The 18,908-nt window shown below is 39.7% G+C and overlaps 1 protein-coding gene across 14 annotated transcripts in view; it reads left to right on the forward strand.

The window, feature by feature from the left end:
* Nucleotides 1-18,908, forward strand: part of HDAC9 (histone deacetylase 9) — a 457,439-nt gene that overhangs the window by 178,070 nt on the left and 260,461 nt on the right. For 4 of the 14 annotated variants that reach the window (XM_085050861.1, XM_085050862.1, XM_085050863.1 and 1 more), the window contains exon 1: nucleotides 6,209-6,392. The exons of 2 other annotated variants lie outside the window; for them this stretch is intronic. In XM_085050861.1, coding sequence (XP_084906987.1) covers nucleotides 6,287-6,392 — 106 coding nt within the window. In that variant the 5' untranslated portion in view covers nucleotides 6,209-6,286. 8 more of the 14 variants (XM_085050864.1, XM_085050865.1, XM_085050867.1 and 5 more) reach the window with 5 other exon arrangements.

The following is an 18,908-nucleotide window of genomic DNA, read 5'->3' on the forward strand; positions in this document are numbered from 1 at the left end:
GCTGTAATGGTTAAAGCATGGTTAAAATGCATGTCCACCTCTGGCTTGAATTTTTCCAACCAATGCATTATTCTTAAGGCATGACTTCTTAAAACGAAGACCATTTTACTACACAACTAGACATTGCCAAGCCGCCCCTGAACCTCTTCAATAAACTTAGTATCACAGGTCTTTGAGTTTCCAATTTCCAGAGGTTTTCCAAACCCATTTTATGCATGTGGCATGCCTAGCCATCCTCAGTTTTTTGGCATTCTTTTTCATGTATTTATACTGGGAGAAATTACAATATCCCAAGATGGTCTCTGATACATGTATATCCTCTCACTGTTGTTATCCAGTAAGCTTGTTATATTGCCAAGGATTTTATTCGCCTTTTTGGTCCTGGTGTAATCCTAGGAGCTTGTATTTAGTTGGCTGGCTTCTGCTATGATCTTAAATCCTTCACCTGGTCATTGGTTTCCACAGTTCAGTTCTCCAGGAAGCAAGCATGGCCTACATTTCTTGTCTTAAATTAAAAAAAAAAATCACTTAAACCCATTCATATGTTACAAGCCAGAGATGGTGTTCCTATTGGTTTTCCAGTCATGGGAACTTAGTCTGTTGTCCAGGAACAGTGACCAGGTTGATCTGACCTGCCAGACTAACCAGCATCAGGAGATGCAGTGCAAAACCCTGCATGATGGTACAGATTATCAGCTCACTAGACATGCAACAAGCTTGAAAGGCCTGGAGGATGCTGAACATATTGGCAGCTGTCCCAGGTTATGTGTTCCTGGGCTCCTTTATGCATGCCCACAAGGTGTGTCTGGAAGGTGGGCATAGCCATGGAAGAGCCAGGAACTCTCATATTTGCTCCTCTAACTCATTAATGGCATAAAAGGGACAAAGTGCTTTGCTGGTCCAAGGCATTTATTTGTCAATATCTGATGTTGCTTTGGCTTGTGTTGTTTATGTGCAATTTACCTCAGTCTTGCCACAAAACATGAAGATTTTAGTTCCAACCTGATAAGCAACTCTGTCAACAGAAAAAATGAATTTTGCATGTTTTTCCTAACCCAAATATTTATTTACTTCATAGCTCTGTGTTAGTGTTAGGCTTTTTTTATTGCTTGAGCTTTGTGATTCAGGAAAGTACCTCTGAATTTATGAAGCCCTTAAGCATATGCTTAACTTTAGCCTTGTGCTTATAATCAAGTATATGCTGTTGAGGTGTTGTCCTGAATCTGAGACTTAATTTCTAATGGATTTATTTATGTAAACAAAAAGTTGTATTTTAAGAGGAGAAAGAAGTGATGTCATCAACTAGTTACAAAATCCCTGAGCTGATTTGCATGAGAAAGATGCAAGGCTCTCTGTATTCTCAGAGATGATAAGAGCCATACATTTATCTAGCATAACAGTTCTTATCCTCAAAACTTTGTAAAGTTTTATTCTCCCATTGTTTGTCACAAAATCCCCTAAAGCTACAGATATGCCTTTATTTGTCCCAGAAAATTCCTTTGAAGCTTGAATTAAACTAAAATACTAGAACTGCAGTTTTCTCCTCACTTAAAAAAATGTCCATCACATGGTTTCACAGCACTGCAAAGAAAAGCACCATGTATTCCTGCACAGGCGATGCCAAGGCTTGCGACACAGAAAATTGGTCAGAAACATTCCTGTAGTATGTATTGCTAACCAGAGGACTTGGATTAAGTGATCCATTTTAACTCCTCCAGGGTCTTGGAATATGGACCCTTTGTTCCAAGAGGGAGCAGGACCAGACCATTACAGCATCTCCCCTGATTTCTTTCTGCTCCCAAACCATCTGCTTCTCTGTGGTAATAGACTTTTGCTGTTCGTTAACATAGTTAATCCTCTAGCGTAAGCTGCAGTAATTTATGCTGGATGTTTGGGTTTCATGTGGTACTAATGGTATCTAATGAACTGTGGCTTCAGAAACATCTGTTCTATACAATAGTTAATTTTTTTCTTTTTCTTCTTTTTTTTTTTTTTTTTTTTTTAATCCCAGTGATTAGATACACAGAAATAGTTAGGAAGTCTTTAGGCTGCAAAGATTAGAACTCAAACCTTCAGTACTGAAATAGGCCAAATTTAATACTACTCATGCAACCTTAATTTAGCTCCCACTTGTTTATTAATTGTTTGACATTGATGCATGTTATTACTTGCTACTTTTTCACTTGCCAAATGAAAAAGGGACTGAAAGAAGGTGGAATGGGACACCTGTTAGACTGCAATGTCCTCATCTAAGCATATGACTTAAAGCTAGAGAACATCTCTTTTTTTAACTTGTTCAATATTTATGTGATACAATTGAGCAATATGATAAAAAATAATCTATGCAAGGATTCATTTACAAGTAAAAAACCTGCAAAAGTTGAAACTAAATTATTAATATTAATGAAGGCTATGCTCCAGAATAGCATGACTGAGAAATGGGATATGCTAAAAAACAACCAGTAATATACTGTTCATACTTTGAAAGGAACATAGTTTTTTTTAAGAAAGAAAGTAAAAAGACAAAAGTTTTACTTAATTATAATGTTGCAGAGTTAATAATGCAGTAGAAATCCTAGCTCTTTCTAATTTGAGGGCTTAATTTCTTAGTCTTAATGTTGCAGTAATGTGGTTTCCAGATTTAATTTCCTTATATTTATTTGTTTTTAACAACTCAGAGGGAAAATAAGAGAAACACATTGTGAAAATGCTGTAATGAGATCACAGTGCTACTAACATGCCTTACGTTTTCTATAAAGTTGCTGATTGCATTTAGAGTCACCTCAGCAGCACTAAATCATTTCAGCAGTTTACTCTCACCACCAGTGTCATTAAATTTCTCCAAGTTAAGGAAATGCATTTGAAAAAACAGAAAAAAAATCCCCTCATGTTCCTGTATGAAAATGTCACCTTATAACATCCATAGCTTTAAAAATAAAAAACAGATTTTCTTCAGGCATGAACCCTTTATCCTTCCCCTGTGGGATTCTTAAGGAGCTCTTTAAATTCACGTGATCATGCAGTTAAAGTCTGGGCTGACTCAGCAAAGTGTTTAACTGTGTGGTTAAATTCTATTGCAATCAATAGAATTTGAGCATGTGCTTAAATATTATGTTGAAAAGAAATGGATTTACACATGTGTTTTAAACCTAAGCATGTACCAAAGTAGGCTTATAATATGTCAAAGCAAGTCGGAAGAATTCAGGTTGTAAAAGCCCTACCTTTGGGGTGACTGACTTCATAAGTAAAATATTTTGATATAGTTTTTATATATCATCTAAAATGTAAAGCATTATGGTCTGTGAATTAGTGAGCATAGGACAGTTTATGTGTCTGTCAACTTAAAATATGTAAGCCAGAATTAAGAACACTTGGAGCTAAATATCTAAATGTACTTTTTCTGCTCTTGAATATAGTTTGCTTTTATTTAGTTACTGAAGTATTTGAAGTAATTTAGAGCTGTGAAGGCTATCTTTAAAAATGCAGCTGCATGTATAAGAAGTTATAAACACATATGGGTACCTAATACCAGAATCCTACACTCCACAGTTTTCCATGTTCTGACCTGTTTTTAACTTATTCCTCCAGTGTTTCCCTGTAATATGAAACTTGATTATTTTGAGACGCTGAATCACCACACAGCGTCATGTTCTGTTTGGCTGAAGGGCATAAGCAATTCCACTTTTTTAATCTCCTTCTGTCTATAAAAAGCTTTTTTGGCATTAGAGATTTCTGTTCCTACTTGGTGATCCCCCTTGCTCTGTGCGAAACTGCCCTGTACCGTGGAAGGACCACATATTTCCCACAAAATATTTGGGTATTATTATTTTCCAGAGCAAACGTTTATGATACCAAATTGCCAGCAGTCAGTGATGAAATGGCTTGTGCTATGCTCATCTGAAATCTTGCACTGTAACACCCTACCTGTCGCTGTGCTGCCCCTGGCCCTGCTCATGGCCCTTTGCAGAGCTGGGTGGAAACCATCTGCAGAGCTTCACTGCTTCCTCAGGAGCAGTGCTCCTGTGGAAAACAGGGCTAAGGGAAGAGAGACAGCAAGGAGGGCAGACTGGCAAGAAGTGATAGCTGCTAACTTGAGGATCCTGCCGGGAAAACCGCTGCTGCTGCCAGCTGCTGCAGTCTCTGTCTGTCCAGGGGGCAGATCCTCACTCTCAGCAGCACCAGGTGCTTTGGCACATGGAGGAAGCAAAGGTTTGGGATGATGGGAAGAGTTGAGCCACAGACTTCCTAGGTGCCATCAAGTAGCAAAACATCACAGGAGTGTCACAGTACTTCATTATTGTGAAGCTTTTCTTAGGTAACACAAACTGTGAGAAGTGTATTAAAAAATATACTGCCCTTGGCTATGATCTGTCATATAAATTAAAGAGCATACAGAGAATTCCTCACCAAAAAACAGAACAGAGCCTCAAATACTGGGTAAATTCTTGTGTCTTCAGGAGGAAAACACTATGTTGATAGTTGAGAATTGGACAGATTCTAGAAAGCTGCAATACTACCTCTGTGTTGGCTTCTTGATTACAGTGAGCAATCACATCCCAGTGGCCACTGTTGCTCCCCTAGAGCAGGGACATGGAAGCAGACTCATAATTTTGGTAGGAGAGCAGTCAAGCTGCTGTCTAATATAGACAGCAACAGGCTTTGGTCACCTGTATAAAAAGTGCTATAAGGCAGAGTAGGATCCAGAGAAGTAAAATACTGTCTATAACACTGAAATGAAAGTTATCTGTGTGTAGGTATATTAATCAGCAAATGAGATGCAACTTTTGAAATACCAGTATGAAAAATGAACTTCACATGTGTGAAACTTGCCTAACCACAGAGGAGCATGGTGCTGTTGTCAGATACACTGTCAAACGCTGCTCTTCTGAAACCACATCATCTTGTGGAACTGAGAAAGACGCTGTGCAAATTGCCCAATGCTTCTAAAAATAAGTGTCAACTACTCAGCCCCTCTACAAATTTTAGCAAGTCAACCAAATAGTGCATAGTCGGTGAGCGTGTCTAACATGCTGTGCCACAACTGGTGACTTACTATAAGAATTATATCAAGCATGCTAAATACGGAAAGGCTGCTTATAGCTGCACGCACAAAAGCCGGTCCCGCATTGACATCTGCCCCCTCCCTCTGCTCCCCCCGGCCCGATTAGCTGCAGAAATCGCCTCTCCGGCGGCGGCTGCAGGTCCTGCAGGGAGCTGGCGGCCGCCTGGCTCCCCTGCCAAAGCCAACTGTGGCGTAGCCAGAGAAACGGGCAGCAAAAATAGAACAGCAGGATGGCTGCGCGTGGGCGAGGCAGAAACCACATCGCCAGCAAAACCTCCCAGCGTTATTTTAGGACCGATAGAGACAGAGGCCGTGGCGTTTTGCTCTCTTTTCACAAAACACTCCCCGGGGGAGGGTGAGGAGGGAGAGGGGCGCAAGTCCCGGGCGAGGACCGTCCCTGTCCCAATGCTGCCTCGCCTGCCTCCTCCCTGGCGTGTCCCAGCGAAACGGGCCGGGCAGGGGGAAGGGGTTAATTGAGCTCGAGGCCGGCCGGTGCGGAGAGGAGAGGAGAGGACGGGCGGCGGTTTGAAAGACAGAGACTGGACAGCTGTGTTTGCTGTGGTATTTTTAAACGCATTAATGCAGGCTCCAATCACCCGGCCATGCTTGACCTATTTTTGGCTCAGGCCGGCCATTGTTCTATTTCTGCCGCCGCTGGGCCACGAGGGTGTCAATTCAAATGCAAATGAGTTATCGCTGCTGCTCCCGCCAACTTCGCCCAGCCGCCTGGCCGAGCGACAGCCGGCCGGGAGCGCAGAGGGGCGCGGGCACAGCAGCGCGGGGCTGGGCTGGGGTCAGCTCACATTAAACCCTCCGCGGCTCCTGCTCCCTGGAAAGGTGGCTTATTCGGTTTGATGGTTTGTTAGAGGCAGTTTCCCCCCCACCCCCCCGCCCTGCCAGGAAGCCCAAAGCGCAGAGATATTTCTTCATTCCTCCTTCCACCTGCCGCTGGCTGCCCGAACGCAACTGCTCCGAGCCGGCAGCGCTCAGCCCCCCGCACGCCCGCGGCTCCCTTCCTGCGGGCGGGGGCTGCCCGCCGTGGATTTGGGGTTTTGCCTCTCCTCGTAGATACTTGTGCAGATGCTTAAACACTGCTAATTGCCGAAGCATATTATCTTACAACCCTCGCTGGAGGAGGTAGGACCGCAGAGGGTCGTGCCCGACGCCTGTGTGCAAGTGCAGTGATGAATCTCTTGTGTAGCTGAAGTGCAGACCAGTTGGAATATGCTGCAGACAATTTACGAGAGTGAATCGTGTTTTTCCTCAGATGGGGTTTCTGGACGTGAACAGCTCTTGGCTCAGCAAAGAATGCACAGTATGATCAGCTCAGGTAAGAGACAGCTCCGTGCCTCAGACTTGAGTGGCTGACCGGGATCATACAGCCCAGCATGACAAGAAAACACCCTTTCTTTAAAGAAGTGACTTTATTTTTGCGGACTTTATCTAAGTTGTTAAATAATTCTGGTAGTACTTTAGATAGCAGCTGCTGCTTTTGCGGGTAGTTTGTCTGTTTTGGGCTGCTGCTTTCCAGACACAGCAAAATGCTCGCAACTGAAGTCGAGTTTGGGTTTCCTTGTTTGTTTTGTTGCGTGGTTGCAAAATGGGGCTCGTGGTACAGGCTTGTTCACAGGGAGAGGCTTCCTCAGACAGACCTTGTCAGAGGCTGCCTTTAGAGCCCCTCATAAGCAATTCTAGTCATATGCCTGTTGTAAACAGGATTTGCTCTCTCTGTGAGTTTCTTTTTCTCTAGTTTGCATATGAAAGGGATTTAATACCAATCCCCTTCTCTCTTCATTGCAGTGTTACTTTAAAATGTCTTTAAACTGCATGGTTTAATTTGTTACTTTAAAACTGTTTGTGAACCTGGCAATGGTAGCTACATGTAATGACTCACTGAGATGTAAATTGGATGTGTTATTTAATGAAGGTGTTTGAGAGCTGCTCAGAAGGAACGCTGCATGTTTCCTCATGTATTTCAATCTACCTCTGTATTTTCTAGTTTCTTTCCTAGGTGTTTTTGAGACCTGCAAATGATGTACTGGGGATAAATTAACTTGGAAGAATTGTTGCCATTTAATTTAGACAGGCTAAAAATGTCAAAATTTCAGGTTACCTACTCTTGCCTATTCTCTCCTAAAGTCTGTAAATTCCAGATCTGTATTTATTGGGATGAAACTCTTATCTATTAAGACACAATGTTTTCTGGTTTATATCTTTTTAAATGTTGGTTTCTGACTATGTTTTTCAGAAAGTGTTAGCTGTATAGAGGACCCATATGTAGAATGCAGGGTGAATTGTTTACATGTACTTTAGTCTTAGTTTGTGCCCCCTTTACTGTTTTCTTTTTTTCTTTTTCCATTGCTTTTTTTCTTTTTCTTCTTTCCCAAAACTTGACTGACCTTAATTTTTAAAAATAATTATCTGTGTAGCCCATACCTCTCTTCACATATTACCTGTTTTGGTACACCTGTTGAGCCTATGTCTGTTTGTTTGTTTTTAAAAAACTGTTTATTTTCCTCCTTCAAAGAAAAAGAGCCTGAAGTTTCATTTGGGTTTCTTTCTTACACACAGTTTTATATTGTTGATCACCACTTTCATCTCCTTTGTCAGGGATACAAATCAGGTGAAGGCATGTTTGTAAGTATGAACAGCGAAGCTCTAGCAAAGACAGTGGGTAAAAGCAAAAGTTTTACTAGAAGTGTTACAGTTCTTCTGCAAAGCCATCTGCAGTGTCAACCTCTTGTTCAAGAATTGTTGCTTTTCTTTATTACATTTCCTTAGTTTTTCTGAACAGCTCAACAGGTGTCCAGTGCTTTTAAATTCATCAGAGATAAGACTGATTATGTCCTCTCCCTTTGGCTTTTTTTTGTTGTTTTTTTTTTTTTTGTAGTACTGTGTCAAGTTGAAGTTAAGTGTATACAAGTGAAAATTTTGGGGGTTTGTCTCACTATGCTACCCTCTAACTGCCAATTAATATAATAGCATTTTTTCATTTGAAACTCAACAAAAGGAGGTGATTTTCTGGAAGTTTATGGCCCTGCTTTTCTTCATTGGAAATAAGAACATTGTGTAACTGTTGGTTTTTATCTGATAACACATTAAGTAGGTCCATATAACATCCATGACTTCCCCTGTGGTGCCAAGTAGAATGCAGGGGGGTTTTAGACTAAAAAAAATTCCACAAGACCTTATTCAAGAACATTATCCAGATAAATCTATCTATCTATCTATCATCTATCTATCTATCTATCTATCATCTATCTATCTTCTGTGGAACACAAAATATTCCTGTTTTTCAGCTGGCCTTTAAAATACACAACTAGACTGCAAGTAGTTGGCATTGTACATAGTATGCAGTTTCAGTTCATGTCACATGAAACCTTAAAGCCTGGTGCTGCTCTTGGTTACCTTCAGCTCCTCAAGTTCAGCATCTTCCAGGATCAGTTCTGGTAACTTTTCATTGCTTCCATTAATGCTGCATATAGGGAAGCAAGAAACAGCCAGGGTATGACAGTATGCAGTAGCATTTGGAGAAGGTAGAATCAGTTATTTGAATTTTGCTTTTCACAATGCCCTTACTTTAAAGTTATCTTTCCTTAAATGTATGTGACTTTTACTCAGGTTAAAAAGTTGCACATATTTAAGAAAATAACAGATCCTGAATGTTTATGCTTTGCAGCCTTGACAGACTTGCTGCAAAGACTTTGAGAATAATTTAAAATAGTCAGCAACCGTCAGATTTTTAGGTTTGCTGGTATCCAGATGCAGCACACATATATTATGCAACTGATTTTAAACTGGGCTGGAGTGATCCCCAGAGAGGACAGGTTCACTGGTCAAGGGATACATATTTGCAAAGCAGAAAGCCTAAGAAATTTCTGACAAGAGCAGGCATAGGAAATACTTATGTCATGAGAAATAGTTCTCCTGGTATTCCCTCAATTATTGCTTTGCCTGTCTGTCTCCATCCTTGCTTGTAAGTCATACTATGAATGAGATGATCTGGATAGGTACCAATCAAAAGTCTAATTATGAATGGAGCAATCTAGATCGGCGCTGACTCAAGAAGCTGTGTAATTTGCAGACACCTACACCTTACTGCAGAGAGCAGTTTCAGCTATCTTGAGAAGACTGAACTAGATTCTCCCATATGGTGCTGTTGCTCTAAAATGCAGCAGCAAATGCTGTGCATCTTTATTTAAGAAAATGATGGCTGATAAATTCTTACGTGATACCATAGTTATTTTAATTTCACATTTACAAAATAAATCCGGGGTCTAAAGCCTCTTATTTAGCTGGAATTACTATTTGTCTATGCCATCCCTTTTATTTTACACAAAAAGAATAAATTTCCATGTGTGTGCGGTGCCACAGTGGATCCTAATATTCACCTGGCCTCTGATCTTTCCACAGTACAGGTACTAAACTGTAAGTCCTTGAAAAAAAGCATTTGGTGCAGCACAGTCCATGGGAAAAACATTCATTAAATTGTAGTTAATAAATGACCAATGCAGGACTGTATTTCTCAAAGAGACGGTAATTGTGTGAAGGAGAAGGAAGGACCTACCCAGTCCTGGTAGCTGTAGATGTGGGACTGTAAGAAGTAATGCCAAGTTCATTAAATTTTTGTGATTTGATATACAGTGCTGTTTTTTCAAAGGTAAGGTTGCTAAGTCTTCTTCACTGGCCATATCTTGACTTACAGCCTTGCAGTCCCTTGCCTGAATTCCACCTTGGCTTTTATTAGATAAGGCATTCTCTCCTTCCTGCCCAAAGCTGTTTTTTTGAAAAAGCAAGAGTTCAGGAGATCGTGAGCTTAAAGCTTGGCCTGTCAATGAGTTGACAGGTGACCTGAGCAAGTTACACAATCCTGCTTATGTCAGCTAATCCTTCTGTGAAACACAGTAAATGATACCTGCCAGGATCAGGAATCGATAGAGCAAAACTGTTCTGAAGGCAATATAATGGTTCAGAATGATTAATTTGACTGACTTCATCTACCTACAGGCTTGTAAAATACCTTCAATTTCACCAATGTAGTGAGTGTTTATTCTCTGCACCAGTCAGGAAATGCAAGCTGAGTCACTGAATATAAATGACAGAATCACTGCTGCATGCACCATGCTGTACGTGGGTTGACAGGTCCTCATGAGCGATCTTCCCTCAGTAAACCCCAGTGCACACATTTGGTCTTGTATGTTGTACCTATCGTGTGTCTGCATGACCTTGTATACACATGGTTTGCTTTACACATGGATTTATATTGCCTTCAGGGAAAATTCTTTGGTATTTGCTCTCCCATTTTTTTCTTTTTTTTCTTTTTTTTCCTGAACAAAATCTTCACCTGCTCACCTTTTCCTGCGGAGAACCTGTGGAAAACAAGTTCATATAAAGCTTTGCTCCAATATTCATGAAAAACTTGACATATTTGCAAATCTCAATCAGGTAACATAAATTTCTTACAGATACAAAATGTTGCATATATGGTATATCAGGCAGTAACCCTTCAGAGAGAATAGAAAGAATGATAATAGATATGCTGAGCTTTGTGGTTTTCTTCAGAGTAATCAAAAAATTGAGTCTGGAAATTCAATACAGGGAAGTTCTGGATAACACCCAGAGTGGCTTTTTCAATGCCTTTTGTAAAGGTGAGGTACAAAATAATCTCAGGGCTTCATAGTACTGGCTGAAGTATTTGTTTAATTGTTAGGGAAGTGTAAAGCCTTAGCCATATGCAGTTAATACAATGAGAAGAAAGAAGCAACACAGACCTGCAGGTCTTATGTAGTTAAAATCTCACTGAGTTTAAGTAGAGGCTCTGCCCTGCAATGTATGCTGGACAAAACTTTGGTTATGAATTCAGTTGAACAAAAACATGGTAAAATGGAATGAAGCTTTTTCTGTGTTATTTGGAAGACATTGAATACAGACCAGTGTTGCCAATTTCATGTGTCTAATGCTGTGACTACTAATATAACATTGCCTTTTCCTTTTTTATTTCTTTTTTTTTTTAAATTCGAGTCCCAGCTGCTGATGCTGTGTGGTTACCTGACAGTCTTGCTTTGTGTTAGAAGGTATATTTATAGGTTGTGAGAAAAGCCTGAAAGAAGAATTTCGAAGTACAAGATTGACAAGAATAGCAAGTTACAAAAGCTAGGAAAGTAAATAAAAAACTATGGAAAACATGACTTCAAAACCTCTTTCAGTGCCTTTCAGAGACCATTAAACACTGCATTTAGTAGGGAGGTTCACTAGTACTGGCGCTAGGATGCTAGCTCCCCTCTCTTCAGTGTGTTGAACTAAATCTCTTTATTGGGAAACAGCTTTTTACTTCAGCCGTTTATTGCTTTAGCTGTTCAGCTTTGTAACACGTATTGGTTTGCACTGCACTCAAACACATAGCTTCAGCCAGAGCCTTCCATTCTGTAAAACTCTGTACAGAATACATTTAGTTCATTAAGGTTGGCACTCGATATGTGGAAGCCTTGTAACTCTTCTACTGCCAGAGCTTTAATCAGACCCATGTTTCTGTACCGACTGCCCAGCCCCTCTCATCTGCAGTGCCTTTGCAGAGAAACCAAAAGCTGATTTTGGAAGCAGAATAGATAGATACCCTGTAAAATATGCACATTCATTTTGGGTTTTGGTGTACATGATGGGGGAGGTTTCGGGTGTTGTTGCACTTTAACCTTTCCCAACTACTCCTGGGGGTAGGGTTTTATGTGTTGGGTACAATACAAAATATTGTAGAGAAACTAATTGGCAGATATTATTGTTAAACACATGAAATTCCAAAATGCCCTGTTTTGTGGATCTCTTTAACAGGCTGACTCCTCTGGGTCAGTTATTCTTAGCCTAGTTATTTTCATCTTATGGCATTACAGGTCTAAGATTAGCCTGTTAGGCGTTATCATGCCATCTGAGTTACCTCCTAATATAACTGTACACCGGAATGATTATTTATAGACAGAGCATTCTGTCATTTTTGCTTTATTTCTGGTAGTTTAAATAAAGAAGAGCAACATTCAATAAAAACCACAGATTCCTTCCTGCTGCCAAAACAACATGATAACTGCCTGCTGAGGGGCGGGGATACTGTTTAAAATGTGTGCTTGCAGCAGATGCAAACATCTTACCTCTCCTAAAACAAGATACCTCAGGGTACCACTGCTTCTGCCTCTCCTGGGGGAGGGAGAGGGGTGCCAGATTGATGCACCGAATGACAGAGCTGAGACGGGGTTGTGGTTGCTGATGAGAACAAGGATAACCAGGTGCTATTTTTAGGGGTTGGCTCTGTCAAGCTCCATGTTCAGTGTGAACATGTCACATATGCACAAAGCTCCTCCAAAATGGACCCATCTAGTTTTGTTACATAAAAGTGATGTCTGCTGTACAAGTAACCTTCTACATGATTTTAACAAGACATAACAGGAAGCTTCAGGAAATTGACAGATTTTTAGTAAACTGTTCTTTGTGACTGCTACACAAACATTTCTTCCCAGTAGGAAAACTTGAAACCTAAAGCAGAGCTGTTGTTCAGGAACACCATGGGGCTTGTTCTCTCCTAAAGACGTTCACTGGGATCTTTGTGTTTGCTTGTGTATAACTAGGAGTGAGCTTTTAGCTCTTAGTGGCAGTTTAGTAAAGAGCAGCAAAAACAGGGAAGTAGCAGATCTTCAGCTGGGTGTCAGTGCAGCCTCTGCCTGCAGTTGTAGCTCAGGAAGGAGGCAACCGACAAAATAGGGAAATATTAATGGATTGTTATTATCTAATGAATTCCATCTTTTTTAGCTTTCTGCTCTAAATAAATGGCATGTTTCTGTCTTTGTGCAGATTTTGTGTGTAATCAGGGGGCACCTGATTTGTTCTACTTTAAAATGTTACTGGTGCAAAAAGGCTTGCAAAATCGGTGGAAGCCTCTGCGTGGTTGAATGATACGGTGCTGGTTTAACTCCCATTGCATAATAAGCAGCTCATTTCTTTTTGTCAGACTGGCAGTTCTGTGCATGACTGTAAAGGTACTTTGGCATTTAGCATAATCTGAGCATAGCCAACACATCTGTTTTGTTTTGTGTCTCATGGTTGTAAACTCCTTCCAGCTTGTGAAGTATACAAATGTGATGAGCTCCAAGAATTCAAGCCTTTTGCAGATGAATTTGCTAGACATGCAGGATGCTTTATTCTAATGATAACATGTTCTTTCTAGTAATAAGACTGAATATCATCAAAGGGAGACAAGAGAAGTAAAGGTATGAATTCTTTGAAAATGCCAAATACACAAATCATGTTTTTACAATCAAAGACTATTGTTCTCTTTCATGATCCCTGTGGTTGAAGGTATGCATGCCACAGGGAGGAACCACAGTTATTCAATTTCAGTGAAGTCTGGAATGGAATAATGAGCAAGCTTAATGTTAATTTAATAATTTCCCCCAATTGTTCTGTTCTTAATCCAAGTTTCCTTTTTCTTTCTTGGTGCCCAAGGCCACCACCTTGTTGGCGTTGTGCAGTAACAATATGAGAGAGAGCAGGGAAAACAGACTGTTAGTGCTTAATCTTACTTGGAGACTCTTTTTGGTGTTTTGTACTCCTGTTTTCATTTAGTCAAATGTTAGTGTTGGCCTTTTGTTTACCTGTTCATAACTCCATTTCTTGCAGAGACAGTAAATTCTTCTCTACATCTACTTTCTTGATCTCTAGATAAACATCCCAGTTGAAAATGTGTATTTTTCCTAAGCCTTGTGAAGTCTTTTTTTTTTTTTTCATAGATATAAAAATGTAAAACTCCTGGACTGTTCAAGTTTTTGGTATTCTAATTCGAATCTGACCTTGAAGTTTTACAGTGCTTTAAAGAATATATGTATTGCAATATCACAAAGAAACATAAAGTAAAATACCCAGAATTTTTGAGATTTCCTGCCAACATAAATAGTGATGGAATTAGAATGAGGCACAGAATGGTGTTAGAAACAGCAAAAGTAAAATCATCAGTGTTTGTATTAATACTGTCTTTATATTAACAAACCTACTGTTTCATGTGGGCACATAATATTAAAGGACTATATAGAAACTTCTAGGATGCTTCAAAAGGCTCATCCTAAAAATCCTTGCACAGCAGCTGCTGAAATCTAGTGGGAACTAAATTCAGGAGAGCATTTTACCTCGGTCTAGTAGCTCTTCAGCCTGTGTCATGCATATGCTCAAAACTGTTCCAGGCTCCAGAGAGAGATCCACTCTTCCCATGCACACATCAGAAAGCTTGCATACTTTTATTTGGTGTCACTGTTTTTCCTGCAGGATCTATTTCAGAAGAGGAAGAAAGTTTTAATCCATTGTTTCTTTTAAGAAATTGTCAGTAGTTACTGCATAACTAATTCCATAGGATATAGTAAGTTTTACTTAGGTTTTCTCAAGGAGTATGAGAGAAGGACTGGCAGGAGAGAAAGGAGATTTGAAGAAATTATGAGAGAATTTTATAAATGGAGTAGTAGGGCAGAAATGAGCTATACAAGCACTTCCTATGTTAAAATGCTGTTGTGAGGGAGGGTGGGAAAGGCTCTGAAGATGTAAGAGAACTATGTGGGAGGTGGAAACCAGGGGATTTTGAAGCACAGTTCTAACTGTCCATGAACAAAGGAAAAATATAGTTGAAAACAGTTAAGAAAGCAATCAACCGAGATGAGAGAAGTTTCTGTCGAAGAAATCTCCAATGCCATCATGAAGAATACATGGGAAAGTATGAATATTTTGGAATCAACAAGAGTTGTTAAAAACAACCCAGGGCTGTGTTACTCTTGTAATGACATGTAAGCTAGTATTCAGAGATTTCTCTTGCCATTGTAGAGATTCTTTTTTGTGTTTTCTTGGTCTGAGAATGAGGTTTGTGAGAGGGAGAGATATAGGACACAGATTTTGTTTATGCACACACTGCAAATCCTGCTGCATCTCACCATCCTGAACTCCTTCCCTCCAAATGTAGCTCAGCTTTCCTGAAGAACCTGCAGAGCAATCTCAGCAAAGCTTTGCCATAAATTTCCATCCCTGTGCCAGCTTCACCATTCCTGTCTTGCCTTTTTTTCTTGACCTAGTAGGCAGTTTTCTGAGCTCTGTGCTCATTTTCTGGTTTTTTTTTTTTTCTTCTTGTGCAAGTGTATACAGGCTGATAATGGAGCAGCTGGAGAACTTATTAAGAAGAGAAATTACAAATGACAAAATCAAAGGGTTATAGGCAAAGAAATAAAGAAGAAATGCTAATGTAGCTGAATTAAGTAATGATGATGCTACGGATGATTAAGGATACTAATACTGACGCAACTATTTTGTTTAGAAAATACATAGTTAGAAATGGGAATATTTAGAAAAAAATCACCCTTGGGCTAAAAAAATCTCAAACCTCATCTAAGAAAGAATGCCTTTCTGGTTACTGGTCATGCATATCCACTTGTCACTGGTATGTATCTGTATTTACAGAGATGTATATACATTACCTTATCACCAGCCTTGCTCTGTCTCACCTCTGGGTTTCACAAGTTGGTTCAGGTAAGCTTGAATGGGTGACTGAGGCAAAGTGATTTTCCTTCTGCAGGCCTAGCAGCCCACCAGAGGCTGATGCGCATTCCGTAAACCTCCTCATCTGTCTGCCATTCCTCATCTGCAGGTACCCAAAGGTCTGCAGCAGCACGTGTTTGTTCCCAAAGACCTCAGGAACTCATTCTTAAGGACCTGTCTTTGTTACCTTTTTCAGGGAATACTACTGCACGTCTGTTCTGGTAGCGATCAGGAGCTCTAGGTGTGTGGCAGGTTTTAAAACATTAGCAGCCAAATAGGCTTTAATGCTGTCCTGCAGACTCAGAAAGACGTGAGTGACTGTAGAAATATAGACTCTTCCTTTCTTCCTTTCTTCTGGGCTCTCATTCTTCTGCTGGACAGTCACATCACTTGTACCAACACAGGTATTCATGTGTCCATTGGGACTGGTGAAGAGCTGACTCTCATGGTTAAAACACGACCCCCAGCTCCCCATGCCTCTGCAGTGTGTGCTGCAGTGCGAGGAAGGAGGGCATCATCCTTGGGGTCAGAGGGGTCCTGAGTGGGGAAGGGAGGCACAACTATTCCTCTCAATTTCAGTTATAAGGTGGCCCCAAAATATATTAAACTACTGCCTGGGAAATCAGGACATTTCACCTTGCTCCTCTCAACATTTACAGGACAGAGCCTAAAATTTCACACTCAGTTAGCACCTTGTTAAACACCAGTGAACTGCACAGCACTTTACCACTAAGTATAGTTTATGCTAATTCTGTCCCTGTGAAGCTGTCAATAATTGAACTTTCATCATCCATAGGATACATTTCACGTGCTAATATGGAGGGAAAATACACTAAAAATGTACATTGTTTTGTATTAAGTAGAGTATTATATCTGTGTTGACTTCAGCAATCTGAACCGAAATTGAACATACTGAAATCAGTAGCTGTCTTCATCTTAAAGCTGTATCAGTAGTAGTGCAGCATCTGTTCCAGGAAGGCCTTCATGGCTCTTGCATTCAATTTCTGGTCTGTTCTTTATTTGTGGTAGTTTTGTAACGTAAGTGAGCTTTGGTATGTCCTTAGATTTCCTAGACAACCTGGAAATCAGTAGAATTCAGGTTATGGGAGAAAAATTTTCTTTGTGCAATGCTGTTTCCTGGTCTCTGCTTAGGTACTGGTATCAAATACTTCCCAATGTGAACCAAAACCATAAAATAACTAACTGATGCTGACATGTTAGCAAACACAGATCAAAAGGATCGTATAATTTTCCCAGTTGTTGCTATGAATTTCTTACTGAGTGCAGTTTCAAGTTGAAGGCACAGTTTGAGTCTCATGGCTGGCACAAGGCTGTGCAGACATTTTTTGGATCAAAACTCTTCAAAATGACTGTGCTCTCCACAGTAACAGCCAAAGTAGAAGATGCCAGATCTGAAGGGAGAGAGATTTTCATTGCTGTTGCTTTGCTGTGAAAATCTGTGCATCTGAACTGGTGACAGCCACAAACTGTGTCCCCAGTGGGACAGAATGGAGAATGAGAAGCATTAGTTAGTGACAATCATGTAGGAAATAACATGTTGTGGCCAGCTCTCAGGAGGTGATGTTTGACTAATTGTCCAAACACTCAGTAGAGAGGAGAAAACTCCTCTTTCTCCTTAGATAACATGTTGACACACTTAAACTTCATGACTCTGAATGCAATTATAAAGTCTGCCTGAAGGACAGTAGTTGCTTTCTGCAGGAGGAAGGCTATATATATTAATCTTACATTTCTGTACTAAATCTACTTTGTTTTTATGTAACCCTTACTTGCACTCCCCAGAAGGCCCGTAGTTATGCAGATAATTCTCATTTATAATACAGTTTTCCTCTTCCAATATAGATGGATGGATGCTTGGGTGGATATAAATAGTATGTGTTCCATGCTAAAAAAGCATAGAAGCGCAAATGAAAATCAGACTCTTTCTACTTATGGAAGTCTTTCCAAGCTCTTAATCATCTTAAATCCAATTAGTCTTTTCCTGTTTCTGACATGGCTCCCTTTGAGATAGGATAACAGAACTGGAATATTCCTGATGACAAAGCCTCATTGATGAATATGAAAACTTGCTTTTATCCTGCTTTCAGCACTGTTCAGTTTTGAATCTTGCTGTACATTGACCACATGTTGTCACTGAGCTGTCTGCAATGACAGCCATCTGTTTTTAAGGTTATATTAAGGTTAGTGAAGCACAGTAAGGTATATTACACTCATTCCTTTCAATAGGAATACCATGCACATGCAAAAAATGAGTGAACTCTTATATTTTGTTTCCCTATCACAAAGCTTTACTAGGACCTCTGGCATTCCTCACAGCCTTCCATGAAATATCCTGAAGAGATTTGTTTCATCTGTGGTTTTAACCCGATCAATCTTTTTTCCATTATTCTTTTTTCCAGACCTCTATTAAAATAGCAATTACTGTTGCCTCACTGCCTGGTCAACCTTTTCTGAAATTCAAAAAGAGTATTTATTTCCCTTCTGTTTTTTTATCTTTAAAACTGTTTCTGATCAGCTATAGAGTTCTTGTAACTTCACATAAAGTTACAGGACAGGATACAAATTCCACTGAGACACCTTGTGAATGACGTTTTGCAAGTCCAGATAACTCTGTGGGTCAGATCCTTGACTGGTACCAAGTGTCACAGCCCCAGTAAAATCCAGGCCCTTTTTTAGTCACCGTTTTGTTAACCCTTTGGAAGAATTTTTTTATGCTTTTGTATTTCAAATTATGCATGCAATTAGAATTCAAAGCCCATATCTGCATCTTACAAAGGCAGTTTGCATCAAACTTGATTTGTTCCCTATATGTCTATGAGATTAAAACAAGTGAAGTTTAAACAAAAATTGGCTCAGTTGTGGTTTTTAATGGGGGATATAGTTTCTTAGGAACATATGGGGAAAGAATATCTCTTTCCTTTTTTTTTTTTTAATTACATACATGGCTCTCATTTGGCTAGAATAATTTTTGCTAAGACAAAACATTAAAAATTTAAAATTCTAAATAACTCGTTTTAAAAGTATCAGGAGATAAAGGCAATTACAGTAGTTTATGCATTTCAATCTTGATTCGTGTGTTCACAATAATGGTGATATAAACAGATCTTATTTAAAATTAACAAATTTTTTTTTTCTTTCACCACTCGTTTGCAATCCTGTCTGTAGTCGTGGTCCAAAGAGTTTAAAATGAAAAGAAAATATAAAGATTATAAATCTGATATAAATACTAGAGGATAAAACATATGAAAAGGGATTAAGAGAGTTTTATTTATAGCCT

The sequence above is a fragment of the Lichenostomus cassidix genome, chromosome 2, assembly GCF_008360975.1.
Source record: "Lichenostomus cassidix isolate B80296 chromosome 2, HeHo_3.0, whole genome shotgun sequence".
Taxonomy (NCBI): domain Eukaryota; kingdom Metazoa; phylum Chordata; class Aves; order Passeriformes; family Meliphagidae; genus Lichenostomus; species Lichenostomus cassidix.